The sequence below is a fragment of the Gallinula chloropus genome (assembly GCF_964237585.1).
Source record: "Gallinula chloropus genome assembly, chromosome: 8".
Lineage (NCBI taxonomy): Eukaryota > Metazoa > Chordata > Aves > Gruiformes > Rallidae > Gallinula > Gallinula chloropus.
The window spans coordinates 2485775-2512817 of record NC_140093.1 but is presented as its reverse complement, the minus strand read 5'-3'; the positions used below and the strand labels follow the sequence as shown (position 1 = coordinate 2512817).

Sequence of the window (27043 nt, the reverse complement as noted above, 5' to 3'; positions counted from 1 at the left end):
TAGAGCCTATTGCAGAGAACACAAAGCATATACACAAGAGAATAATGTCAGCAATAATAATTTGCAGTATCTATAGCTATGAGATTGGCTGTAATTTTGCAGGATAGGAAAAAGAATTGAGGTTTATAATGTGTTTTGAGCAGGAAGGTGCTTAGAAATGTGAAACCTTAAAGTGTTCTGGCTCCTTTCTCAGATGCAGGGCCTGAACAAATCTGGTTTTAGTGTGAGCAGCGGTTGGAATAGTGCTAGTGGTTTCTGTGATTCTGTAGTTTCTATGAGCACCTCTCAAACCTGCAGTGCTTTGTGAATACAGACACCCTCCTCACACGCTGTGTGTTGGGAGCAGCCCTCGTCTTGGAGCCGAGTTAGAGAACCCAGCTGGTGCTGTGGAAGAACCACCTCTTAATTATTTCTTCCCTTTCTCTTTAAAAGGTGATAATAAAGCAGGAGCCAGGAGAGCTGCCCCAGCAACCCCAACTACCGGCGACAGGCACGACGCCGCAGACCTCTGTGCAGCAGTACGTCACGGTAAAAGGGAGCCACATGTTGGCCTTGTCACCCCAGAAGCCGGTTGTCAGCACAGGCGAGGGGACAACAGTACAGTCCAAGGTATGAGGCGCTTGGGCAGCTTTGGTGTGGTGTAAGCTGCTTTCCTTGTGCTTTTCTTGCAACACCTCATGCTTCTCTGGAGGGTGCAGGGTCCCTTCTGTCTCAGACACAGGCAGCGACACTGTGGGTAGCAAGTTTCCCCTTGTGCACAGTGTGACTCGTGCCACAGTTACCCGTAGTGCCAGGGTTACCTGTAGTGCTGGAGAAGGGGACTACACATCTGTGTCTTGTTGTGTGCAGGGAACATCTCCCACCTCTGCCTAACCCACCGCAGGGGTGGCTTTGAACTGGAGCCTGTGAACCCAGAAGACTGATTGCCACTATTGGCTCTTGCTGAAACTTAGTCCAGTCTTTCTCTAAGAGGAGGAAATTCTTTCTTTGGGCTGTAGGCCTGCAACAAAAAAGAAGAGGACAAATAGGGAGTGGGGCAGAGCTTGAGCAAGAGCTGGCATGAGGTGGAAGCCGTCCTCCTACTGGAGTGGCAACTCGAGTGTTTTATTGTAGGTGTCTGTGCCAAGGCAGTGCAGCTATGACAGGAGGGACACAGCTTCCACAGAGGCACAGTACCTGTGCAGTGATGACAGATTTCTCAGAAACTGTCTCCATTCTTGCCTGTTTCCGATGTGGATAGTGTTAAATCACCTGCCAAGCACAGGAGGCTGCATAGGGAGCTTTCACTTTTGCCTAAGTAAACACGCATTTGCATTTGGACCAGTTCTCTGTCCTTTTTACTGCTCTATTTGCCTGTTTGAGCAGGTATGCAAACTCAGGTTTGCCTGCAGTTATTGTCAGCACATAAAATTGAAGCATTTTGTGGTTTTTGCTTTGAGACTGTAGTTTTCCCAGGGAGTCTGTTCCCACGTATGTATCGAAACTAAATTTCTGGATCTCTCTGCTTTGCCAAGGCAAGCTTTATCTTTAGCTGTAATTAAGCTGTTGCCTATATATCAGGAAGAAAAGGAAGTGCCCTGTAATTTGAATGTACTTAATCTTTTGTGGGTGCCCTGAAATCCTGGTTGTGTTTAACAGTTTATCTTTTTATTTGGGATTGGCTGCTTGCCGATTTAATTTTCTTTCCAAATGAACAGCCTTTCTACATGGCTAGACATGTATAAAGTGTCCTGAAATCAGTCTAGAGATGGAGGAAGTGTACCAGCTAGAATTCACATGGTTGCTCTTGCCAGCAGCACATTGTCTAGTATTTCTTTGTTGCAGGTTGTTGGCGTTCCAGTTGGTTCTGCTTTACAGTCAACTGTGAAACAAGCGGTGGCCATCAGTGGTGGCCAGATCCTTGTGGCAAAATCCAGCTCTTCAGTAGCAAAGGCTGTTGGTCCGAAGCAGGTTGTGACTCAAGGTGTAGCCAAAGCCATTGTGAGCGGAGGTGGAGGGACGATTGTTGCTCAGCCTGTGCAGACTATAACAAAGGCACAGGTTTCTTCCACCGGTGCTCAGAAGAGTACATCTCAAGGCTCAGGTAGAGTAATTTTACACCTTGTTAATAGCTTGTGATGGGTGATGACTTTGGGGCTCTGTAATGATTTCTTCAACCGCAAAATAACCATGTGATAGACAAACAAAATTAGTAGAGAGGTCTGTATGGAAATTCTGGCTGGCTGAGATCAGTAATAAAGAAAATGTTGATTTACTATCTGAAAGGGAGAAAAAGGAGCACAAGTACTCTAAAACGTGCACTCCTCTGTGAGCAGGTATCAGACAGAAACACCTAGGGAATGTGCTAGAGAGCTGGTGGACTTTGATGGAGCCAGGTCTCACATTTTTTGCCCAGCATTGTGGTTCTTCATTGCTCCAAGGGCTCCAACCAACGGGAGCCAAACTGTCCTTACTGCATCCTCACACCTTGCCCAGTGCTTACAGTTCCAAGAGCGTGGGCAGAAGCACTCTGCTTGCTTCTGCACACATCTGGCTTTATCTGAGCAGCCACAGTACAAGAGGGACACACAAGTATTGGAGAGTGTCCAGAGGAGAAGGGTCTGGAGGGGGAAGTCTTAAGAGGAGAGGCTGCAGTCCCTTAGTTTGTTCAGCCTGGAGAAGAGGATGCTGAGGGGAGACCTCATTGCCATCTGTGGCAAGGGAGAACGAAGAGTTAAGTGCTGATCTCCTCTCTTTAGTGACTAGAGATAGAACCTGAGAGAATGGCAGGAAGATGCAACGGGAGGTTTAGGTTGAATATTAGGAAGAAGTTCTTTACTGAGAGGGTGGAAAGGCACTGGGACAGTGGTCACAGCACCAAGCTGGACTGAGCTCAAGACACGTCTGAACGATGTGCTCAGTCCCATGCTCTGCCTTGGCTGGCCCTGTGTGGAGCCACAAGTTGGACTTGGTGATCCTTATTGGTCCCTGCCAACTCAAGAGATTCTGGGATTCTATGATCTTAGCTCTGGCCCTGCACTGTCTGAAGGGTGATGTGTGGCCTCTAGACTGGAGAAGCCTGTAGACCCCACAGCTGTGCTGCTTTGGCCTGCAGGCATAAGTGGTACTGAACACAGAGAGACTTACTTTTTTTTTTCCAGATCTATTAAAAAAAAGCATGTGTGTGTCACTGGTGGAGTTAATCTGTGGTCAAGCCAGCCAAGTAGGGATTAGCAAAGGCTGGCTGCCTGTCACTCCTAGTACTTCCATCCTGTGCAGATTTCAATGCATGTTTCCTCCTGCAAGCTGTGGCTTTATTTTTTTCTGTTCTTTCTTTGTAGTGATGGCCACGCTGCAGTTACCAGCCACCAACCTGGCAAACCTAGCAAACTTACCACCAGGCACCAAACTGTACCTCACCACCAACAGCAAGAATCCTTCTGGGAAAGGAAAACTTCTTCTGATACCCCAAGGAGCCATACTGCGAGCCACAAATAATGCTAGTTAGTCTTGCAGGGAAATCTAATGAGTTAAATAATGTAATCACTGCATCATTAATACACTTGGTGTTTCTTCTCTAAAGCATCCTGGTACTGTGGAAGTCAGTAATGGGATGGGGGTTCTTTCTTCAGGACAGTGTGTGGTGCTTTTTAAGACTGAGATCTTGAGTCTGCTGGTTTAGATGAAGCTGCTTTTCATGCAGTGCTCTGTCATTCTGTGCAGAAAGCAGGCAGTGCAGTTTTCCTCAGAATTCAGTCAAGGGTTGTCTTTAACTCTTCATTGCAATCTGTAGGAAGAGACAACTATTTTTATGATGTAGAACTAGATGGGTTTGAATGCAGCTGTGAAAATGAAATGCCACCCTGGAGAAACTAGAAATATAAGGAACTACCTTTGAAAAGGACAAGATACTGTCTCTGGAATGAGGGAAAGAAATGGTTCTGAATTTTGACACAAGGTTTGGCCCCAAGCTGCTGAAACCAGCAGAAACACTTTGTTAATAATGGGCTCATAAATCAAACTTGGCGTGAAGTACCTAGAGAGTAACGTTGGTAAAACAGTTCTGGTGGACAGAACTGTGTTTATAGTGTGCTGTTGCTGTAGGGAAAGAATATTGACAGGCTTGGACTGTGTAGATCAAGAGTTTTGTCATGAGCTTTCCCCAGAGAGCTGCTTTTGAGGCTGGGGGTTGGGGTGGAGATGGATTGGGTGGAAACCATTTGCTCTCAGTTCTGATACTGGCAGCAAAGAAGTATTATTCAGTTTAATATATTAAGGCTGAAAAAGTAAATACTCTTGATGAAAATATATTTAGGCAGTAGTACTTGTGATGGGCATTGATTGACGTTGACAGGCAGCTGGGGCCAGGAAACCATCTCACAGGCTTTGAGACAGAGCAAATAGTTGTGATTTTAATGACAGCCACAAATATGTTTACCCTTGTCTCTTAATGAGAGACTGCAAAAAAGTCTGTGTCCAGGCTGTTCTTTCTTGAGGCAGAGCAATACCAAAGTGTCACTGCAGATCACCATTGCCTGCAATCCATGATCTAGAATCTGTGCACGAGTTTGCATCGCAATAGCCAACAAGTCAGGAGGATCCATAGTGTTTCTAGGGCTTTTGCTGCAGATTCATAACCTGCAAGAGACGGATGAAAGACTGTTCATCTGTTGGACAGCATCATCTTCTGATAGAAAAGTCCAACCAGCCTGAAATGAGCTTTGCTTGCCCACTTGTTTTCCCCATAGTCCCTTTTGTTCATGGCATTTGCTGAGCTGTAAGTCAGCACATCTGCACTGTGCTGTACTGGGTTGTAATATCATTAAGCTGCAAAACACGTCAGCAAGCATCTTGCAAAGTGTTCCTATTTCCTTGTATATCCAGGAATGCTTTGGCAGCTGTGACAGTGTCTGGTTACCTAAGGGTCAAGCCTTTTCTTCTGGTTACAGGTCTCCAGTCTGGTTCTTCTACGAATAGTGGAGGAGGAGGAGGAGGAGGAACCCAAAGCACAAGTAGTAACTTGTCACAGCACCTGACCTACACATCCTACATCCTGAAGCAGACACCCCAGGTCAGTGGTTTAAGCATCTTAATTGAAGGAGATCAAGCTTTTAGGCCTCTCTGGTAATATGTGGATGTCCTGTGGTTCTGTAGCACTTGGAATGTTCTTGGGCTGTTGATCCTTGCTTCTCTCCCCTCTGCTAGGCATCTGCTTTACTGCTGTCCCTGTTGCTGTTGTACCTCTCTGCCCCTCACCATCCCTTGCAGGGCTGGGGAAGCAACACTGAGTATGAACAGAGCAAGGAGTGGGTGGAAAAGAAACATTTTCCTAAAAGGAAGAGGTGATATTATGGAGAGGAAGAGGTATCTTACACAGTAGGATGTACAAGAGTCAGAGCAAAGTACTTGAGACAGGAAAATAAAGGAAGGGTAGGGTAGCAAGAATCTTCCAGTGTTCAACAAAGACAAATGTAAGGCCTTGCACCCGGGAAAGCATCATCCAGGAGTGCAGGGTGGGCTGGGATCTACCTGGATGGGAACAGCTCTGTTGAAAGGGACTTGGGGGTCCTGGTGGACAACAAGCTCAATATGAGTCAACAGTGGGCTGCTGTGGCAAAGAAAGCCAACGGGATGCGGGTTGCATCATCAAAGGCATCCCCAGCAGAGATAAAGAAATCATCAAGCTCTACTCAGCAGTTGTCAGGCCACACCTGGAATACTGTGGTCGGTTTCGGTCCCTGTTACATTTGTTCAGCCTTGAGAAAAGAAGGCTCAGGGGGAAGCTCATCGCCATGTTCCAGTATTTAACAGGTGGCCACAAGGAAGATGGAGACTCCCTTTTTTACAAGGAGGCACATGGAAAAGACCAGAGTAACGGGTGCAAGTTACTCCTGGGGAGATTCTGATCAGGCACTAGAAGAAGATTTTTCACTGTGAGGACAATCAACCATTGGCATAGTTCTCCCAGGGAAGTGGTGGATTCCCCAACATTGGGTGCTTTTAAGGTGGTGTTGGGTCATCTTGTCAAGATGTGCTCTTGCCGGGAAAGGTTGGACTCTGGATGATCCTTGAGGTCCCTCCAGACCTGGTATTCTATGATGCTGTGATTACTGGGGAGAAACAGCAAGGCTGAGGAGGAACAAAAAACAACACAGCAGAAGAGTGTGTGAAGAGGGGTCCGTGTGTGGCAGTGGCTGATGAAGCCTCTGAGGGGTAGCAGCATTGGTGAGAAGCTGGAGGAGTGGCAGTACATTATTAAGAGAGCACAGCTCCAGTTGTTACTGTGATATCTGTATGCTGAGGTCAGAATATATAGCCTTTGAGGGAGACGAAATGCATTTTGAAGTGAGAAGGTGACAGGATGTCTTGATTTCTTTAATTGTTTTGCCTAGCCCAGCAGCAGCCTCTTTCCTCCTGTGTGCTAAGCAGCATTTGTCACAAATAATAAACCTGGAGCATGAAGTGTGTAGATTGTAGTGGATGCCTCTGACAAGACAGAAAACTTGATTGTGGCTTTTTCACCCCTCTGCTTGCATGGAAAAGTGTCGTTCTGCACCAAAACGAGAAGGCTGTGCCCAGCTCTCAGCACAGAAGTGCCTTGCTTTGGAAGACGAAATGTTGTTGTTGCATTACAGCTACAGGCTTGTATCCTGTATCACCTGTCCTAGATTTCTGATGGCTTCTAACTGTGTTTTTTAAGCACTAACCTCCCTAATGTATTTCTGGAGCAGGGCACCTTTCTGGTCGGCCAGCCTTCTCCTCAGAGTTCTGGGAAGCAGCTTACTCCAGCTTCAGTTGTTCAGGGCAACGTAGGAGTTGGAGCATCTTCCACACAAGGACAAGCACTGAAAGTAATAACTGGACAGAAAACAGCTCTATTTACACAGGTAATGTGCAAGAGATGGGTTTCCCTCTTCCCAGTCAGCATTTGCCAGGAGAAGTGTAGGACCTGCAGTCACATATTAGGAGTGTTTTTCCTTTCAGAGTTGTTAGTTTTGCTTTTTGTATGGTTACACTCCTGGTTGTGTTATGATAAGGAAAGCACCTGAAGTCTTACTTTCATATGCAGATGTTGGAGCACGGTATCCCAGCTTTATTTCTGTTCTCAAAGTGTGTGAGCTTGGGTTACTCGTTTGTAAATGTGCTCTGACACCTCTTGAGGAAGTGGAATCGGAGAAGTAAGTGCAGTCAGGCGCCAAAATGCCCTTAAATATTTGCACCTTAGAAAAGGGTTGCTTGCTGAAGCTCTTTAAAAATTCTGGGTTTGATATCCCTCAAAAGTCCTTCTAAAAGCTACCGAGTAGTCCCCATGAAATTTGAAGTCCCCAAGAGTACTTGTAATTAAGCATTGAAAATTCAAGATTAATAGGGTTTTTTTGGAAAGTCTGCAGTTTACTAAAAATCATTTCTGGGGTGATAATTTTGTTCTTGCTCTTACTGACACAATTTCCCTTTTTCTAAAGTTTTTTGAAATTTTTTTCAATGATATAAAACACATTTGTCTTGTTCGTGGTGGTAGTGTTTTGTTCTTTTAAAGTCATTTAAAGACAATCCAAAGAAATACACCCTTTTCCTTACGCTGAACTCTTTTGAAAGGCTGCACCCAGCGGACAAACATCACTGATGAAAATATCAGATGGGTCTATAAAATCAATGCCTGCCTCATCCCAGCTCTCCAAGCCTGGCACCACCGTGCTGAGAGTGTCAGGAGGTGTTATCACCACGGCTGCTGCTCCCGCCGTGACCCTTCCCACAAACGGGGTGGCACAGGTGAGAAACAACTTTACAAAAGTTATGCTATGGGATATTGGCCCTCTAGCTAGCGTAATCCCCAAGAAAGGACTTTACCTCACCCTACCCTCTGCTTTCTTTAGTACTTATCAGTGAGCTCTGCTTTTATTTGTGTTCCAGCACTGTGTACACGAATCTCTTTCTGTTGGCTTGTGTGCTGTTTGGCATAAAGTAATACCTGTGAAAAAACAAGGAGAGGAGAGAAACCAGAACTTGCATTTCCTTGCTTCTAATGTTATTAAAGTTCAGATAGGCTGGAAAAGCTTAGTCTAAAACAGCTTTTGTAATCGTACAGATCAGATTTTGTGGCTACACAGCCTTTTAAGTACCAGATCTGTCATAGGCACGAAACTTTACAGAACAATATGAAGTGCCTGATGCTGTGTATCCAGCAGGGAAAGATTAAACAAGTGGAGAGTTGACTCCGTGCTGCCCTTGGTGGGCTGAACACTGGCCTACCCAGCATATATAGCTGAAGATACTAAAATTTGTGTAAAATGGTACTTACTGTTTTTACAGCTCTCGGTGAAACTGCAGAGAGAGGAATTTTCCATCCATCCTCTATCTCAAACTTTTTTCCCATTTTTCTGCTGATATCTCTGGAATTCTGAGCAGCAGGAAAACATGAAACACTCCTGGGTCAGATTTCTCATCTGGAAGCTTAGCTGCTTGCTGAAGTTAAGGGATCTGGCTCCAGATACTATCGGAGCAGTTATGGTAGCAGTTCCTGTGTGCAGTTTCACTTTGTCTGCTTGAAACAGCCTCTGTTCTATATGTACCATCACTGTATATATGTTTTGGATATGTGCTTGAGAATGTCTTGCTGCTTAATGATGGAGAAACAGACATTTGGTTTTGCTGCTTCTAGATACTCCCTCGTTGTGCTTATTATTGAATCATCTATGACATGAAAAGGAATTTGTTACCCCTTTCTGCTTCTCTTACACAGCAGATAGATAATGCAGCTTCCAGCTCATCATCTGCTGGAGCTCCTACAGCAAAGACATCTGGACAACACCAAATCTGTATAAGCCAGAGCCAGTCTACTTCATCAGTAGTGAATAAGACTGCTACTTCTACTGTTGTAAGTGTTGCTTCTCTGATGACTACACCAACGCCTGTCACTGGAAAAGCTGCCGTATCAGGTACTCAACTCCCTTTGTGCCTTTTCTGTAGAAGGTTTGAGTCCAGGTTGAGTTCTTTGGATGTCTTCACTGTAAATGGAAGTGTGTAGAGTCACCTGCATTTGTAAATGTGCAAAAGACAAGGTGTGCTTTGGAAAGCACACTTTATTAGTGTAACTTTTGGCTTAGCCGAAGAGGTGTGTAAATAATCTGGCTCCTATTGTGAGTGCATTGACTGTATGAGTTACTGAGAGTTGGGCATTGGTGTTGGAGAGGGGGTTTAGTTCTCATTAGAAGATGCAGTCTACCTTTTCAAGAGCACAGCGTGCCCCTGAATGCTGCAACTATCAAGGTGTCAGTGATACTACGGGCTTAGTTTGTGAAAGTGAAACTCCACGAAGTCTGAGAAGCTGCATGAGCAGAATTTGGCTTTGAGGCTTTGCATATGCTCTGTTTGGCTTGGAGAGGAGGGAGGTGTTGATTAGGGGGACCTGAAGGCTTTGAAATCAAAATCCATTTAGCACAGTGAGGTAGATTGGATCTGGAATGTTTTAAGTTAATTAATACTGGGGAGTTGCCCTTAATCTAGTTTTATTGTCCTCCAGTATCTTTTGTATCATGGAGAACAAATATAGCAGGTTTAATTTGAGTATTAAGGGTTAAAGTTTCCATTTTGACTCGAAACTTACCTGCTGTCATGTTCTGTTCATCTGAAGTGACTTCTCATAAAGTGGAAATAGAGTGTAAATACAGAAAAGAGAAAGTAAGTGACACGAAGCCCATCTGACCATCTTTTTAAAGCCAGTCTTGGTTCCTACATACACAGTCTTCCAAACTCCTCCTTTTTTCATCAGCCTGTTTCACAGAGCTTGATTGTAAAGAACAAAAGTCTGTTAAGACTGCCTCGATTCTGCAATAAGCAGTTGGGTATTTTCCTCTCTGCAAGCAAAACAGCAAGGTTTACTGGTAGGAAATAGAACATTCTAAATAATTTTCAGTTTAAGAGTGAAATTTATGTATGAGAATATCATCCAGACTTAATTTTTTATCAGCCTGAAGCACTGACTTCATCATGAATCTTAAAAGTAGCAGCTATTTTGATATTTAAAAAAGCCCCACTGCTACACAACAAAGTGGTTAAAACTCTGGAGATTTGTGTTTTTAAAGGTAACTTAAAAAAATCCCAAATCTTGGCATTTCCCATTGTTTTGCAATGAACAGTGCTATCCCAACACGTCTCTGCATCCCCAAGGTATGCTTTTAACTGATGCACTTTCTCAAAGCATCAGTTAAAGATCTGTTCTGGGAAGAGACTTGCAAAGCCATGAACACTTAATTGCTTGTTGGAGACTGGCTCTGTGCCCAAAGAGACCTTTGGTTCACCATTTAACAACCCCAGAAGAACTGTTGGGGGCCAGTGTATCAAAGGGAGACAGCCCCCACCACAGAGCTTGGTGTGTGTTTGAGAAGGCTGGAGGTGGAAGAAAAGGCTTTGCCAAGATGTTGAGCAGTCATATTTTTAATTCTAAAAATATAGGGATTTGTTTAAATGGACTAAAATGTTTAAAGAAATAAATTGGGGTTAATAGGTTAGCTTTCTTTCCTGAAGGTGAAGACCTAAGTGACCGGTGCTGTGCATCTTCCAAACCAAGAGATATCTTCACCAGACCTTGCATGGCTAGTACTTGGAAGGCAGTTATGTTTTTCAGACAAGAATAATAGATGGAAATGGAAACTTGAAAGAAATTGGGAGTATAAAATTACCATTGTGAACCTTAGACCTGTATTGTTGGCAGTGTTTTAAAATAGAAGCCTATTGCATTTCCACAACCTTGATAAAAGCCAGCTATAGGTTGAGTACAGTTACACTGAAAGTAGCCTGTTCAGCAGCAGAAAGGGTGGACACAGGCCCAGATCACAGTGTCAGAGTGCTGGCTGCGGCTTGGGGTGTCGTGGAGAGGCGGCGAGGGCTCCTCGCCCATGGCACAGCTGGGAGCTGTCACTGGGTGCTAATGCTGTTAACACCTGAGTGTCCTGCTTGTTATTCTGTCCTTGACTAAAATCAGTGGTTTCATTCAGGCCCTGCTTTAATACGCTCCATAGCTTGATGAGCCATCCTTACGGGTGTGCTCGGTGCCTGTTACAGAGAGACACAGGTACTCAGTTCAGGTGTGTCCCTCCCCAGACTTGCTGCACAGCCTCGGGCTTGTCAGTTAGCTAAAACGTGGCTGGTTGTGCTCTGCTGACTGCAGTGGATGCTGCTGAGCCGAAGGGCAGAGGTGTGTGCGGCCCTCTGGTACCCAGCTGTGCCACTGGCTCACGGCCCCTCGAGCACAAAGGGCTTGTTCTGACAGAGCATTTTGCTCTGTGCCGAGCCCACTGCAGCTGAAAGGGTCGTGTTACACCGACTTCTACGTAAGGCCACGTAGGTAACTAGGAGACCCGCCTCACAGATACCAGAGCGTGCAGCGTGTAGTACTGCTGCACTGTGGGGCAGCACCCCAGAACTTTAGCAGTCGCTTGTGTCAGGAGAAACTTGCCTGGTGGTTCGCTGTACTGTGCCTGGAGAGGGTGGCAGTGCTGGCTTATGGCTGTCCTGGTTCAGGCAGAAAGGGAAAGAAGTAGCTGGAGATAAAATAAATAAATAAATAAATAAATAAATAAATAAATAAATAAATAAATGGTGTGTTTTATTTAACATTTTGTCTTCCGTTCTTCTTGCAGGGTTGCTAAAAATCCACTCAAATCAGTCTAGTCCACAACAGGCTGTTCTGACAGTTCCCAGCCAGCTTAAGCAGCTCGGTGTCAACACAGCTTCTGGAGGTGTTCAGACAATACTCATGCCTATGAACAAAGGTAAAGGGCAGAGGAGGATGACAGATGGTGTTTGAAAATCCCCTTTGACACAGGGTAGCTCTTGTTGGCATACATGGTCCAAAGTTAGAGCTAGAAGAAAATGTAGCTAGGAAATTCATCCCTAAACTCTGTGCTGCAAACACTGTGTTGCTTCTGAGCCTGGTTATTTGTCAAAGTGTATGAAGTCTGATTATTTTTTTCTTTTTTTCTTTGTTGTTTTGGGGTTTTTTCCCTCTTGCTCTCCAGTGATACAGTCACTCTCTACCAGCAAAGTTTCAGCTGTTACACCTGTCACAGCAGCAAGCACGGTTGTCCCTAGTACCTCTACAACATCCATCACTAAAGGTAACAAGGAATTTCTCAGTAGGATTTGTAGTAGAAATAAGCTAGTGCCGCTTTCTGCAAGTGACCCATCTATGAGAGCTGATCCTGTGACTATGGGTTCCTCTATTCCTGTTGTTATTAGGGATTAAATAAATTAAAAATGGCATTTGGGGACTGGGAAATTAACAGTGACTTCCCCCTCAACAAATCCCAAAGCAAAGGCAAGTGTAGAGAGAAAGGAGGATGCTCTAGAAAGCTCCCATGAGTACCTTAACCATCCATTAATTCAGTCCATCATTGCAGAAATGCCCAGAGGAGCACATGTTTAATCACAGTTACTGCTCTCCTCCGAAGAGGGACTATGGCAAATGTGCTGGAGAATGCTTTCCAGGAGCACCAGATGTGGCCAGCACACATCTGCACGCACGCACATGCGGAGGGGAAAGCTGTACCTAGAGTACTTCCCAGAAGAATGCGTAGGCCAGAGCTGAGATACTCAGAGTCCAGTTCTTGCACAACTGTCATGTGTCTCTCCCATCCCAGATGAATGGCCAGACTGCCTGGCTCTTCTGTGTTGGGAATGTCTCCCTCCCTGCTGCTGCCTCGCCAGAGTTCTGACCTAGATGTGAGAGAGTTCACTGATGTCAAAATCAGTGTTGTCTTCAAAAAACGTTCTCACTTTAAAAAGTCACTTCTTGCTAAAGAAAGCTCTTAGCTTTCTGTACAGCTGTGCATAAGGCCGATGTACGTTTGCAGGCAGGTCAGTTTAGATCAGGCTGTAACAGGCAAGACATCAGTGATTGATTATGCAAATGAAGGTTTTCTAAAAAGCATGAGATGTGAGCATGTTTGGATGGGGGTGACGTGTTCCGGTGGCTTGCTTTCAGCACAACTGAAGGCCAGATTTGTTCATGTTTATCAGTCAGAATGCAGACAACAAATGCAGGGATGTTATGCAAGACCCTTATTCTTACTGGAGTCCTGCAAGACATTCTTTATCAGGCTGGCTGGTACTTTCTGACTCTTAAAATGTGTTCTGTTTCTTTGAAGTTAAGATGGAGCCTGATTCAACAGGACAAAACTGCAGTTCTGTGGGTACCCAAGAAGGCCAACCAGCAGTAAAAACAGAAGAGAGCTCTGAACTTGGAAATTACGTTATCAAGTAATTGTTCATTTCTCTGTAACGATTTCTGATCTCTGAAATACCAGGGTGAGAGGAGGAGGTTCTAGGGATGCATACCGTAGCGTTAAGCTTGACCTAGAAATACATCATAAAATCTTTGGCCCCATACGCTGATGTATTGCTACTAATCCTGCTGGCTGGCATTTGTTTCAGACTGTGTTGCAGTATTTTCTTTGTAAATGGATTTGTGTGCAGGGCTTATGAAAGGGCAAACATTATTTGAAGATTTGCAGTTGTTTAGGGGTTTTCTAAAGTCTCAAGCTGCTAAAACCTCTTTATCATCCACTGATTGTATAATTCCCATTGCGTGTCCTGACTGAGGTCAGACAGCACAGTGAAATGCAGGTCAGAAAAGGGGCATCGGAAATAAGTACAACTGTCTTTCCTCTGGGCTCTCCTGATCTTGTAAGGCTTGTGTATTTCTGTGATTACTTAGTATGAGGGCTGTGTGGGTTCAGAATTGGAATTAAATAACAGAGATCCTTGGGGTGTTTTTTCACTGGATGCTGTGAGATCCAGTGCCTTGTTTATGGTGGTGTTGCAAGCACTTGTGAGTGTTTTTTCAACACAGCTCAGCTTGCAGAATTTCCTCTGCATATTTCTTACACTGTGTAGGATATTTCCTCCACTTGATTCCTCCAGTGGCTGACTTCCCTGTCTCCATGTGTTCAAAAGTTTTGTTATCCCAACATATCCCTGCGGACATTACTCTGATGGAGAATGTGTGTAGGAGACAGGAATAAATCCTAAGTCACCACACGCTGGAAATTAGTTATAAAACAACTAAAGGAAAATACAGTTCTTGCCAGTTAAATACAGTTTGGCTCTTAAGTAAAATTTCCCTGAAGCTGTGTAAGTACAAAGCTTCCCATGCAGTGCCCCATGTTTCTCCTGGGGCAGCCTGTGCTAATGGGTGTGTCTTACCCCTGAGAAGCAGCCTTGCAGACTGTGAGTTGCTGCAGGGATTTCTTCCAAGTGTGCCCAGAAAAGCCTGTCTTTGGTTTCTGCGTCGTGACAAGCGCAGCTTCAGATCCAGATGCCTCAGCAAGTGGAAGTGCTGTTGGAAATAACCTTGTCTGGGTTGGGGCATAACAGTTTATCCCCATACCAGTGTGTTGCTATAACACCCTGGGGCTAGGGACTTTAAACCACGCAGGGACTTTAAAACCTTTTACCTCTGATTCGTTGCTTCCTACAGTATTCCTCACCGTGATTCTTTTTGTCCCTTGCAGCATAGAATATCTGGAGAACGTCCAGCAGCTTTTAACAGTAATAGTGAAGAAGGTTCCATTAATTGCTGAAAAAAGTAAGCAGTAATTGAAAAGGCTTTGCTTTCCCTTTTCAGTGTATCAGCAGAATGCCTTGCATACTCTGTAGCCACAAAAGGTATTAAAAGGCAGAATGAAATGAAGCCATTCTCCTGGGGAGTTTTCTCCAGGGGTTATTCTAAAGATGCTTTGAATCAGGTTCTTCCAATAAAACCAAGTGTGTTGTCAGCAGTTATTAACTTTCACCTGGTTTTTTGGTTAGAAAGAGATTGTATTTCCTCACACAATGTCTGCCAGTGGGTCGTCTTTTCCCTGTTTCATCCTTAATAGATGTGGGCTTTTGTTGGTGGGGTGGGGTTTTTTTTTGAGGTGGGGGGTGTTCTTTGGTTTGGGTGGTGTTTAGGGTTGGTTTTTGGCTTTTTTTAATTTAATGCCAGGGTTTCAGAAATGCTTGCCAATGTGGTAACATAGCTCAGCATGGGAATGCGTGGGGTGGTGGTGGTTTTGCTTTTTTATTTAAACAAAAGGTGGTGGTTTGCAGGGGAATGTTGCTTTGTAATCACACAGCTTACTCCTGTACAGAGCTGAAACCGTATCAGCTTTCTGGAGTAAACACTTTGAACAAGTGGTCCTGGTGGCTGGGTAGGACAGACCCTCTCAAGATCAGCACAGTGAGCAGAGGAGGAGTGGGTGGCACAGCACATTACAGCTTTCATTACATGCAGTGCTCCAGCCTGCAGCAGCATTCATGAAGCCGTTGCTTAGGATTCACATCCCCTCCTCAAGGTTTTGCCAGGAACCTTTTCACGGCTTCATTTTATGTTGCAGTTTGTTGGCCAAAAATAAAACAGAGTTTTCCAAAGGAAGAGACTTTGCCCAGTAAGACAGACTTACAGGTCTATGTCGTTGCAGCTTATGGGGGAAGAAGAGCTTTAAAACAGCCACAGATGTCTCTATGTCCTGGCCCAAGGAGGTGCTGATTTTGCATTCAAAAAGCAGAGTGTCTGCTGCACGTATCTGCTGTGTTCCAAGAGAGCACAGCATTTGTAGGAGTTACGCTCCTCAATTCCGTGAGCACCAAGCACGTTTCCCTCACCTTCTCTGCTAAATAACATGGAAACCAGAATTTATCTTGCTTTGTGTATTAAACCTTAATGGTGGCTTTGGCTTTGTGTTTCCTAGGTGAAGACGCAAGCCCATTTTGTGCCAGTTCAGTGGAACAGTATTACAGCTGGAATATTGGGAAGAGGAGGGCAGCTGAGGTAATCCTCTCCGGTGTTTCGTAAGCAGTCATTAGGGATACAAGAAGGATTTCTGAATTATGGAATCTTCCTCCTTGCTGGCTGATTTGTTTTCTAAGAGCAGTCTGTCGCGTTTTCAGTGGAAGCATTCCTTAAAGCAAGACACACTGATTTGGGTCCAAGTAGGGATCCCTTGTTCTGAGGCTTTCTCAAGCAGAAGGGGCTCTAAAGGTTGTTTGTCAGTTGTTTCAGTGTAAGATGTTTCTGAAGCATCTTCAGAATCAGAGTTTTTGCGAACTGTCCTGTTGGCACTTTGTCCTCACCACTCCTCTGTGGCATATTGTGATCAGGGGAGTTTTACCCAATGTACTTTGGGCGTTTTTTCATAGGATTGTGTCTGCTTTCTGTAGGATGAGAATGGAGGGCCCTGACCTAAGCAGTGCTAGTGCTGAAATAGATTGTCAGCTCACTAAAGATCGTTGTTTCAGTCAGTCTGGACCTTTTGGTATTGTGGTGGTTACGTTTCCCCCTGTTTCTTCATAGTTTCGTCATCTTGTTATGGAGTTTTACAGGGAGCTTGTTAAAACTGATTAGACCCTCTGCTGTTGCCAACTTAAACAATTAAAGAATTTAACCAACATATTGAGCAGCATATTTTGCTCTAGTGTGTTTCTTGCATTGTGCCACCTTAGGTGTTACTTGGGGGCTGAGACAGTTCAAGACAAACGTGCCTGGGGCCCTGTAAACATGTGTCCCTTTTTCTTGAACCTTTGCCTGGCTGAGGAAGCAGAGTTAAATGTCTTGCCTGGAGCATCCACCTGTAGGACCAACTTAGACACGTTTTCTCTCCTTGTCATTCTGACTCCTGAGAAGAGGCATTCCTTTTGTTTTCCTTGCAACCTGGATCACCGTTCGGGGCTGTAGTTCAGCCTTAAATGTTTTAGCCAGTGTGATAAGCTGTCCCTTTGGTTTGTCACAGTGGCAACGAGCAATGACGGTGAGAAAGATCCTGCAAGAGATCATAGAGAAGCACCCCAGGTTTCACAACATTACACCCCTGAAAACAAAGCACGTGGTGCACTGGTGTCGGTGCCATGGCTACACTCCTCCTGACCCCGAGACCTTGCGGAACGACGAGGACTCGATTGAAGACGTGCTGACGCAGATAGACAGTGAGCCAGGTGAGTGTGTTACCATGCTAGGTGTAGCTCTGGCATCTCCACAGTCCATTGTAGTATTTATTAAACATGCATCTCTAATTTCATCCGTTCTTCACGGTTAAGCTGCTTTGTTTCACCTTCAGATAATCCCTTTCCCGGAGCTGAATGTTTTTCTGTTCTGATCATACAGGGATTTAAGGTATTTGAGGGAAGTGTATGGATTTAATAATTCTTTGCCAAGTCTGTCCCTGCATCGCAGTTGTTGAAGGTGGAAAGCAAGCCCACAGCTACCTCTTCATATTTTTATCTAAATAACTAGATTGGTATTTGTCTTTTGAAGAAAAGAAGCTGGTTGTTGTATAGCTTTCCACTGAAGGATTTACTGGCGCACATTAAGCACGTGGAGAAGAGGTTACCCTTTTGTAATTCCACTGCAAACTCGTCTTCTGGTTCTCCTTAATAAGCTGGAGAGTACTTGTTACAGTGTAAAAGATGATTTAGAGCTGTGTGGTGCCTCATAGTGAAAACTCCCGGTTCTCCAAGCAAGTTGAAGAGCATCAGGCTGCTTTGCCAGTTCTCAGAAGGCTTCTGTGAGAGTGTTTAGGATGCTCAAATAGCCTGATTTTGTTTGAAATGAGGGAGTGGACCATAAGTGTCATGGAGGTATAATTAGAAAGCTCTCAGTGACTGTTTGCATTCGTTCTTATGTTTGGTTGGAACTACAAAAATAGCTTAGCTTCCAATTACCTTAACTTCTTACCATATTTTGAGTGTGCATCTGTTTATAAACAGCTTCCCATAACCTGTTGTGTGTCTCACTGCTTGCTGCTTTTTCAGAATGCCCGTCATCTTACAGCAGTGGCGAGGAGCTCTGCCGAAAGCTGGAGGAGCTGCAGCAGTTACTGAAACGAGAACCAGAGCATGAAGAGGAAGTGGATATTCTCAACTTCAGCGAGCCCCTAAAAATAAACATTAAGAAAGAACAGGAGGAGAAACAAGAGGAGATGAAGTTCTACTTGGCTTCCTTGCCTGCATCAGAGTTTGTGAGGGAAGCTGCAGAGAAGGTAATGAGTGAATTGCAAAGCTACTAAGAACCGCTGTTAAGCTCGTGTGGGGTTACATTTATGTAGTTGCCTTTCTTTCATCTGCGTGGGCTTCTGGTTGTGTTATGAAGGTTTTTTATAAATGCCTTGGAAAAACTGGACCCTCAGACTCCTGACTCTGGGCTAGCCATGTTGACAGACGTGAGCAAGGCATGCCAGCTGGGAGGTCATTTCAGGGGGGCTGTGTTACAGGGCTTAGCACCAGAAAAATCATTCTGGAAAGCTAGAAGCCAAGGGGAAATGAGGGAAGAGGAACACTAGCACTGAATCCTTTCTGTCCCATCATGTGAAAGGTTGGTGCTTGTTGCTCAGAAGAGGTGTCTTCTCACAGCAGCAGGAAGCAGAGAGAGGAGACTGACTCCACTGGTAGGGAAGGGTGCTTGCCTTGTACCAGCTGAGACGGGCAGTGAAAGGGGTTTGTGTGCAGCAGCTGTGGGAGAAGGAAAGGATTCCTGTCTCCACCTCAGATGCTGCCATCAAGGGACAAAGCTTTGGTTCTGCAGCGTGTCTGGTCTCTTGCTGCATAGGTGGCAAGGGCACGGGCATGATGAGGGTGTGACTGGGCGGTGAAACTCTTTTGGTGCAGAACCTTTGTACCAGGAGCACTGTTTAGAATGGTTTCAGTTGCCATAGTTAGGTGCAGAGAAGAAGATCATGAATAGATGGATTGAATATATATACAGTTTTAAAAGGGAGTTCCTGTTCTCGATCCAAAAATTAAAACCTGCTTTTGTTGCCTCTGTGTTATAGAGGCATTTCTGTAGGCTGGTCTGATGGTCAAGCTTCATTTTCTCCAGATTTTTTTTTTTAAATGAAGCCTGAGATTGCACTGCCAGAAAGTTATGCAGTCATCTTGTTTGTTTTTTAACTACCCAAGCTGTTAGCTTGTTTCTGCTAACTCACTTTCATCTCATCTGTAGCAAATCCTGGGTTGTGTCGTTAGAAGTGGTAATATTTTTCTCTTTCTCCTGTTTTATAGATAGGGATTTCTTTTCAGCCTGCTGAGGTACAGAAGAATGTTTACGCATCAGTAATAGAAGATATGATTTTAAAGGTAAGATACTGCTTCATGTTCATAACTTTTCAGTAACTGTGTTAACATGATGATGCAGGGAAAAAGATTGAATATCCTCACTAACAGGTATTTATCAAATCAGGAGATGGGGGATCTGATGTCTTTGTGCACATATAGAAAGATCTGTAGCTGACCAGAGTGTCATATGCTTCTGTGTGTGTTTCCAGCTTTCTAATTGATTTATTGGCTTGGAAACAGAATAGTGATTTGCAGATTCCCACCACCAGCAAGATATCGACTCATTCTGTAACTCTGAAAGTACTCTTTTGTCCTACCCTTCAGAACTGGGCAGGGGGGTGGGAATCTGGTAGAGTTCTGTAAGACCTGATTGTTTTATCAGAGGTTAGATTTTTTTTCCCCAAAAAATACTGTTTGGTTCCTTTTTGCCTGGGTTGTCTCTGCTGGGAGACTGCTGAATTCCTGCAGACAGCAGCAATTCTGCCTTGCACGAGAAACCATTTATCTATCATAATCAATTTTGGATAAAGAGAGAGTCTTTGTTACCAAAGCTTTGAAGAGCATGGTTTTGAAGTTCTTGGGTTTGGACTGCAGGCTAACATGGATTATTTTTAGCAGTGCTCTGCTGTGTGTCAAGCCAAAGACAATTTTTGGGGTTGTTTATGCACACTGCTACTTATCAGAGGAAATCAGTTCTACACAAGCTAATTATTTCCACATGCACAGGCTCCTGCTGTGCTCTGGTGCTTGTCATAGTGGAACTGGGATACAGATACATCCATTTGTAGACACAGATTGTAACGATCAGATTGCTCGTTAGAATTGTAGAGCTGTGCCAGCTTTCCTGACTGAATGTCCCAGAAACCCCTGCTCCAGTCTCGATACAGGCACAGAAAGCCAAGAGCTTTAATTAGTTTTTGATTAAACCTTGGTTAGGCCAAGCGTGTAGGGCATACGGCTGCCACTACCTTGCTGTCCAGGCAGGGAGGTCTTTGTCAAAGCAATCCAGCCTGGTGACAGCAGAGAGGGACTAATAAGAATGTACAGGCTCCCAGGGGAATATCTGGAGTCTGCCCTGTATGAAACAAGCTCTGGGGTGTGAGGGGGGGACCCTAAAATGCTCTTTGAAGGACAAAAGGTGGAACTTTGGATCCACCGTGCTGTGGGTCCAGAGAGAAACCAGAGCAGGCAGTTGGGTGTGAGCTGTGTGTTGGTCTGTCTTTCTGTTAAATACACTCGGTTCTTATTCCCGTGCCAGTTAAACTCCTGTGGGCATCTTGAACTGCCCCGTGCCTATCGAACACAGGGCCAGGCTTAGCCAGGCACCCGTACTTGAGCACAGGGCATGTCCCGTTCCTACTTTTGTAACACCTCCTCCTGTCTCCAAACATTGTCTCTTGTCACAGGCCACCGAGCAGCTTATGAGCGATATCCTGCGCCAAGCGCTGGCTGTGGCCTACCAGACAGCTCCTCACAACAGGTACAGCAGCTCGTTTCCCCTTACACCATCTGGGCCAGCACTCCAGGCTGACTTGCTTGAGGACTTTAGATTAGCTCAGACCATGTGAGCAAGGGGATTTAGGGACTGAATTCTGGGGGTTTGTCATCTCTTGGCTGCATAGCGGCAAAGGGCTGGTAACATGGGCAGCACTAAACACTGAGGCAGGGTGCTCTGGTGTTGCCACGCACAAGGGCAGATGACCTGTTTCTACAGAGCCACGTTGGTGGAACCTCCTCACTCTTGCCTGTCTCTGTTCACTATGTAGACAGTTAACTCAGGGCTGGACAGAACCAAAATAACCGAAATGCCCTCTTTGTTTTACTGATACACTCTTTTCTGGCTCAGATACTGAGTGACTTTTACAGTAACATTTTGATTTCTGATTAGCACCATGATTTGGAATAGCTTGGAATTGGGAAAAAAATAAATAACGCTGCCAGAGAGTGCGTAGTTTAAGTATTTGTATGTGGTAGATAAATATTTATATATTAAACATGTAGACATATTTTATGTACAGAAATACATACACATAGTCTGTGCTATAAAAGTTCAAAAAGTAATACTCCAGCACTTGACTGTTCTTTCCCAGTGCCCAAGATGTTTCCCCCAGTCATTTGAGCATGGTTTTTTTTGTGCTGTGATGTTACAATCACAGAATCACAGAATGTCATGAGTTGGAATGGACCTCAAAAGATCATCTATTCCAATTCCCTGCCAGAGCAGGATCAGCTAGATTAGATCACATGGGAACACATCAGGTGGGGTTTGAATATCTCCAGAGAAGGAGACCCCACAAGCTCTCTGGGCAGCCTGTGCCAGGGCTCCCTCACCCTCACAGTGAAAAAGTTCCTCTTTATATTCCCATGGAACTTCCTCTGCTCCAGCTTGCACCAGCTGCCCCTTGTCCTGTCGCTGCCATCCCTGAGAAGAGCCTGGCTCCATCCTCCTGACTCTCACCCTTTACATAATTGCAAATATTAATAAAACCACCCCTCAGTCTCCTCCAAGCTAAGAAGCCCATCTCCCTCAGGCTCTCCTCACAAGGAATGCTTTTCCTGTGTTGCTCTAACACCTGATCTTTTATCCTTTCTCTTGATTGATCTTTTTATTGTTATTACTATTTTCCCTGGTAGTAAATTTGTTGACTTTTGCTGCTTTATGGACACGTGTCTTTTTATGTATTATAATAGCCTTTCTGATGCATTCCCTGCAGGACTCCAAGAGAGATCACAGTGATGAATATTCACAAAGCCATCTGTAATATTCCCTTTCTTGACTTCCTCACAAACAAACATATGAAGATACTAAATGAGGAGCAATGAAATAGAGCAGAGAAGATGCTACAGGAAAGGTGGATTTATGACTGAATTTGGGTTGACAAATCCAGTATTTCTGTAGGACACTATTATATACATTTATAACATTGGGCTACTAGATTGTTACCTCCAATTAAAGATGCACCTTAATGCAACAAAACGATGCTCTGTTCCAAATCAAGTTGTTAAATGTCAGTGTTTACTTGGTAAGTGTATGTTCAGTGGCTGAACAAACATTGTCAGTTTGCATCGAGTTGCTAGCTGTGAGAGACTCCACAGGCCTGGTCCCCCTGAGACAGCCGTGTTGATGAGATTGAACCTTGTTTGGGTTTGGTTTGGTTGTTTTACTAAAAGAAATTACACTGTTTGAGGCAGTCTAGATGCGAGTTGATTTCCCCATGCAGTGGGCAGAACAGTTGCTTTGGCACTCTGAACGTGAGAGCAGCTTTGAAAGGTGGGTCACTTGTGTAGCTGGTTGGGTTGATTGGTTAGCTTGGGGTGTAGGGGAACAGGAGGCTGATTGCTGCAACAAATTCTGCCAGTCTGATTGAGTGGGACTGGGTAGCCTTATCGTTGGCTAAGTGTCACCTAAGCAAACCCCTTGCCTCTCTAGAGCAGGTGTCCCATGTCACCTTTCGTGGTCACCTCAGAAAGGGTAGACTGGCACGTGCTCACTCAAGAGGAACAAACTGTGATCAGGCTTGGTAAGGTTCGACTGACCACTTGTCCTGCATGGGAAAGGAGATGAGCAAGGACAGTATTCAGTGCTTGTGGGCTTGGACTGGCTGGAACACTTTCCTCTCCCAGTGAGTGCATCCCCAGGCTGCCAGAAGTTCTGGAGTGTGCTGGAGGGCAGATGACAGGCTGTCTTGTGCAAGTCTTAATGTTTTGACTGTGCTTACTAATGATCAGTTTGCGTTGTGAAGTGCTGTGGGAGCAGCACCACAGTGGGTTAAGTTCTGCTCAATGCAGAGAAGCCTGATAGGATCAAAAGTCAGAGATTTGCTGCTCATGGGGAGCTCCTCTCATGTCTTGACTGCAGGAAGTTCTGCTACTAACCCCAGCACTTACCTGTCTCAGGAACATCACTGGTGTAGGAGACGTGTCTGCAGCCTGGCTATCGACACCTTGCTGAAGAAGGCTTCACTGACAACATCCACCACCCCTTTGTCCTGCCCCATGGGCGCTTGCTAGTAGTGCGAATAAGCCATTGTAAAGTTGGTGGGACTCTTGTTGGACTGTCATGCTTTCAGGGTGCTTGTTTTGTGAGGTGGTGCTGTCATGTGGGTGGTGCATGAGTCAACAGCCAGAACCTCCAATGCGCTGATCTCTGCTGGGTCTCTGATCTGCTGCATGGCCTTTGATTTAATCACTCTGTGCCTCAGTTTCCCCATCTCTGAGCATGGGGAGCAGGATACCTACCTCACAGGGGTGTACTGAGGCCTTGCTCTTGTTGGTGCCGTGCTTTGACAATACAAAGCCTTTTATAAACATTAAAATTACAGTTATCTTTCCTGACCTGGGGTAAGAACAGAAATCTTCAACATGTTATCTTCTGGTGCTTTTTTTGGGCTAGAATACAGGTGATAGTAACTCCAGTAGCCTGCAGGTACTGTGGAAGATGGTTCAGCTAGAGGATGGGTCCAGGCTCCCAGGGAGAGCTGCCCAGGCTTGATGCAGTTCTCAAATTGAAGGAGGTAGTGGGTACCTCAGGTGGGATGCTGCCGGTCTTCTTCACCTTAAATAAAACCAGGGTCTGCAGATAAGGCCCCCGCAGTTCACCAGAGCTATCAGGGAGTTAGTTCGCTTCAGTAATGGCCCCCAAATCTAGGAAACGGGACCAACAGATGGAATCCAAACAGAGAAGGACTTCAATGCCCTCTAGAAAGGGCCTTTCAGATGCTCTGGGTTCAAAAGCCAACCCTGGCTCGCTGGGGTGAGCTGAGCACAGGGCTGAGCACGCAGCTCAGCCCTGGCCAGAGTTTCTCAGCCGAGCTCGCTGTGAGCGAGTTGAGTGGTGGTGGGGATGCTTGAGCAGCACTGAGAGCCGGGAGCAATCCGGCTGGCTGGGGAGCTGCAGGTCCCACGCACTGTTGGTGGGCTGCAGCGAGCTCAAGGTCCCTCCTGCTCCCAGACACCTCTGTACACAGCTCTGATGAGAGATGGGCATTCTCAGTTAACCTCTTGTGGTGACAGGCTGCAGGTTGTGTGGGAGCTGCCGTTGGGGTGAACTCGGTCTCCAAGCTATGATCTCCTGCAGTGACACATGTGTTTCCAGCCCCTGTCTCCTGTGGGCTAGCTTCCTGGGATTTTTGAAATGCCCGGAGCGGCTCTTGAGGATGCAGAAGCTCGTCTTTGAGCATCTGCCTACAAACTGTGGCTTCCCTGCCCATGCCCTGCTTTTCCGTGAGGAGTGGCATTTCAAAGGGAGTCCTGAACCTGGCCCTGAAGTGGGCAAGTAAACACCCCTTGTCCTCAATGGGGTTCTTGCAGTGGAGATCTAGCACTGCATTTCTGAGCAACCACAGGTTATTGTCCTGGGAGACGCTCTCCTAATTCCCTGAGGTGTTTGCTGAAAAAGAAAGCCTGTTCAAAGCAGATAGAAACCTTGTTCAGCCCTTCAGCTGTAGGAAGTGTTCACAGCGAGTTGTTAGAGTTTTGAAAAGCGGTAGGAGAAAAACCAAGCTTGTTGGCAAGGAGTTCCCATGGGAATTGCTTGGAGGTGAGGTGGAGGTGGTGGGGTTTCACATGCCCATTCAGGTGTGCGTGGAATGCACAGGTGATGCGGTGTGTGGAAACATCACAGTCGTGTTTCTCTGGCTTTCTAAAGAGTCTTTATACAAGATCTCTCTGCAGATATCGCCCCTGTTTGTAATGCTGAGTGTTTAAATCCTTCATGTTATCTGTACTATACTGTATAATTGTGTAAGATACGTATGTTTACAATAAATTCTTTTATTAGCTGTGATAGTGTTGTCTTGACTGTCACCTGTCACTCAAAGAAACTTCTCCAAATCCATGGATTTTTGTGTGCTCTGTGTTGCCAGAACACTTTGGTTACCTCTGGATAAACCCCTGTGGTTCTTGAACTGATCTGAAGGAAAAGGGTGGGGTGTGGGGTTTTTTTCCCCTTTTCTGGTTGTTTTTGAAAACCTCTTGGTTTTGGAGGCTGGGGAAGGGGAAGCTGGGGGCTCATCAAGCTGAGCTCCTCCAACCTTTCATCCTCCAGAGCAGCCCCTTTAAACAGCAAGTAATGTGTTTGTGTGGAGGCTTGAGAAGGGTGGTGGGTTGGTGTTGATCAGCAGCCAGGCATCCACCCAGTCGCTCTCTCACTGCCCTTTAATGGCATGAGAAGAGAAAATATGATGAAAAAGCTTGTGGATCAAGATCAGAACAGTAAATCATGTTCTAGTTGATGTCACAGGCTAAATGCACTCGACTTGGGGAAAATGAGTTGCCAATTTAGAACAGAGTTGGACAGTGAGAAGCAAATCCCAGACTGGTTTGGGTTGAAGGTGACCTCAAAGCTCATCCAGTCCCAGCCCCTGCTATGGGCAGGGATGCCCCCCACTAGCCCAGGGTGACCAAAGCCACCCTGTAGGTAGCAAATTATAAAGCTTCAGGCATAAAACCTTCCTCTTAAAGGACATTTATTTACATGTCAGGTAACCCTTGTTTGCAGTGTGATCCACAGCTGGAAACCCTTGATGGACCTGGATGTGAACCTGGAGCAATTGGGAAGACAAACACTAGTGTGAGCGCAGCGTTGGAAGAAGTCCTGGCATCGTGACTCCCTGGGATCTGCCAAACCTGTGTGGACTCCCCCTCTTTGGAGGAACTTGGTACGATACCTTCCAGTTTGGCCGAGGCAGACACTTTCCATGCAGAATCAGGTACACTGCTGACATCAGCAGCCAGTTGCATCTCCCTGTCCCTGCTGTGGTAAGTACCTGCTTGGTTTTCCTTCCATTCCTCCCTCCCCTGGTCAGAGGCAGGCAACAGCTCGTGAGCCTTTGGCTTTTTCCTGGAAGCCACCTGAGACATAGCTAGGAGAGCAGGTATCGCACTCCCAGGGGAGCTGGCTGTCACTAAAATGGCCTTGGGAGCAGCTGCAAAGCAGTGGTCTCTCTTAAGGCTAGCATGGTTTACCTGTGACCCGCATGAGAGGGTGTTTCACCTCAGTTCCACTCTGCAAGTCGCTTGTCCCTGTTAACTGCACACTGTGGGCACTGCGGAAAGCAGGTGTCAAGAGCATGAGACCTCATGGGAGGAGACCTGGCCTCTGCCTGTCCCACAGCAAGTGCAGCACGTTTTTATTGCTGGTTCATCCCCTTCCCCCTCGTGTGGACAGACAGCTCGCTGACTTGTTTCTTTCCCTTTGAAAAGCCCCATTGTGAATTCTGCAGAGCAAGAGCTTTCCTTTGGAAAGCAGTTCACTTCTCCGAGCAAAGGGTCTGGCGCACAAAGTGATGGGGAGCGGCTGAGGGAACTGGGGCTGTTCAGCCTGGAGAAGAGGAGACTGAGGGGAAACCTTAGTGCTCTCTACAACTGCCTGAAGAAGGTTGTGGTGAGCTGGGGTCAGCCTCTTCTCTTGCCCTGTTGCTAGTTATCTGCGAGGGAATGGTTGCAAGTTGCTCCAGGGGAGGTTCAGGTTAGAAATGAGGAGAAATTTCTTCTCAGAAGGAGCAGTTGGGCATTGGAAGGGGTTGCCCAGGAAAGGTGGTGGAGTCACTGTCCCTCAGAGAGTCCAAGGAAACATTGGATGAGGTACTGAGGGACATGGGACATGGTTCAGTGAGTAATACAGGTGGACTAGATGATCTTGGAGGTCTTTTCCAACCTTAATGATTCTGTGATTTCAGATCAGGAGTCGGGCCACACACAGCTTGAAATGTGCCTTGAAAGCTGTTTGCTGGGGCCTGTTCCTGAGGAGTAAGGAAGTGGCTGGTCTTGGCTGTGAATGTGCTTGGGCATCTCTGCAGCACTTTGCTTGGCATGCCATGTGCTGTGCTGTGCGTGTGGCTGTGCTGGGGAAATGCGGTGACAAACACAACCAGGGGTTGTTTTTTACCACAAGAAGAAATTGGGGAAAAAAAACAGTAGCCAAAATACATTTTAATTTATTAAATTAAATCTAGTCCGTTTGATAAAATACAAGCTTATT

At 45.6% G+C, this 27043-nt stretch overlaps 1 protein-coding gene across 1 annotated transcript in view; it reads left to right on the top strand.

Annotated features, from left to right (window-relative positions):
- YEATS2 (YEATS domain containing 2) overlaps window positions 1-22138 on the top strand; it is a gene marked incomplete at its 5' end in the record, with an annotated part of 46399 nt that extends 24261 nt beyond the window's left edge. Inside the window, 17 exons of the mRNA XM_084267506.1 lie at window positions 433-609; window positions 1825-2083; window positions 3321-3482; window positions 4929-5050; window positions 6711-6866; window positions 7576-7749; window positions 8720-8915; window positions 11619-11750; window positions 11997-12095; window positions 13125-13236; window positions 14490-14563; window positions 15708-15787; window positions 16746-16947; window positions 17764-17990; window positions 19009-19083; window positions 20469-20542; window positions 21777-22138. Coding sequence (XP_084123632.1) covers window positions 433-609; window positions 1825-2083; window positions 3321-3482; window positions 4929-5050; window positions 6711-6866; window positions 7576-7749; window positions 8720-8915; window positions 11619-11750; window positions 11997-12095; window positions 13125-13236; window positions 14490-14563; window positions 15708-15787; window positions 16746-16947; window positions 17764-17990; window positions 19009-19083; window positions 20469-20542; window positions 21777-21885 — 2430 coding nt within the window. The 3' untranslated portion in view covers window positions 21886-22138. The remainder of the gene's footprint in view (window positions 1-432; window positions 610-1824; window positions 2084-3320; window positions 3483-4928; window positions 5051-6710; window positions 6867-7575; window positions 7750-8719; window positions 8916-11618; window positions 11751-11996; window positions 12096-13124; window positions 13237-14489; window positions 14564-15707; window positions 15788-16745; window positions 16948-17763; window positions 17991-19008; window positions 19084-20468; window positions 20543-21776) is intronic.
- Between the last annotated feature and the right edge of the window lie 4905 nt (window positions 22139-27043).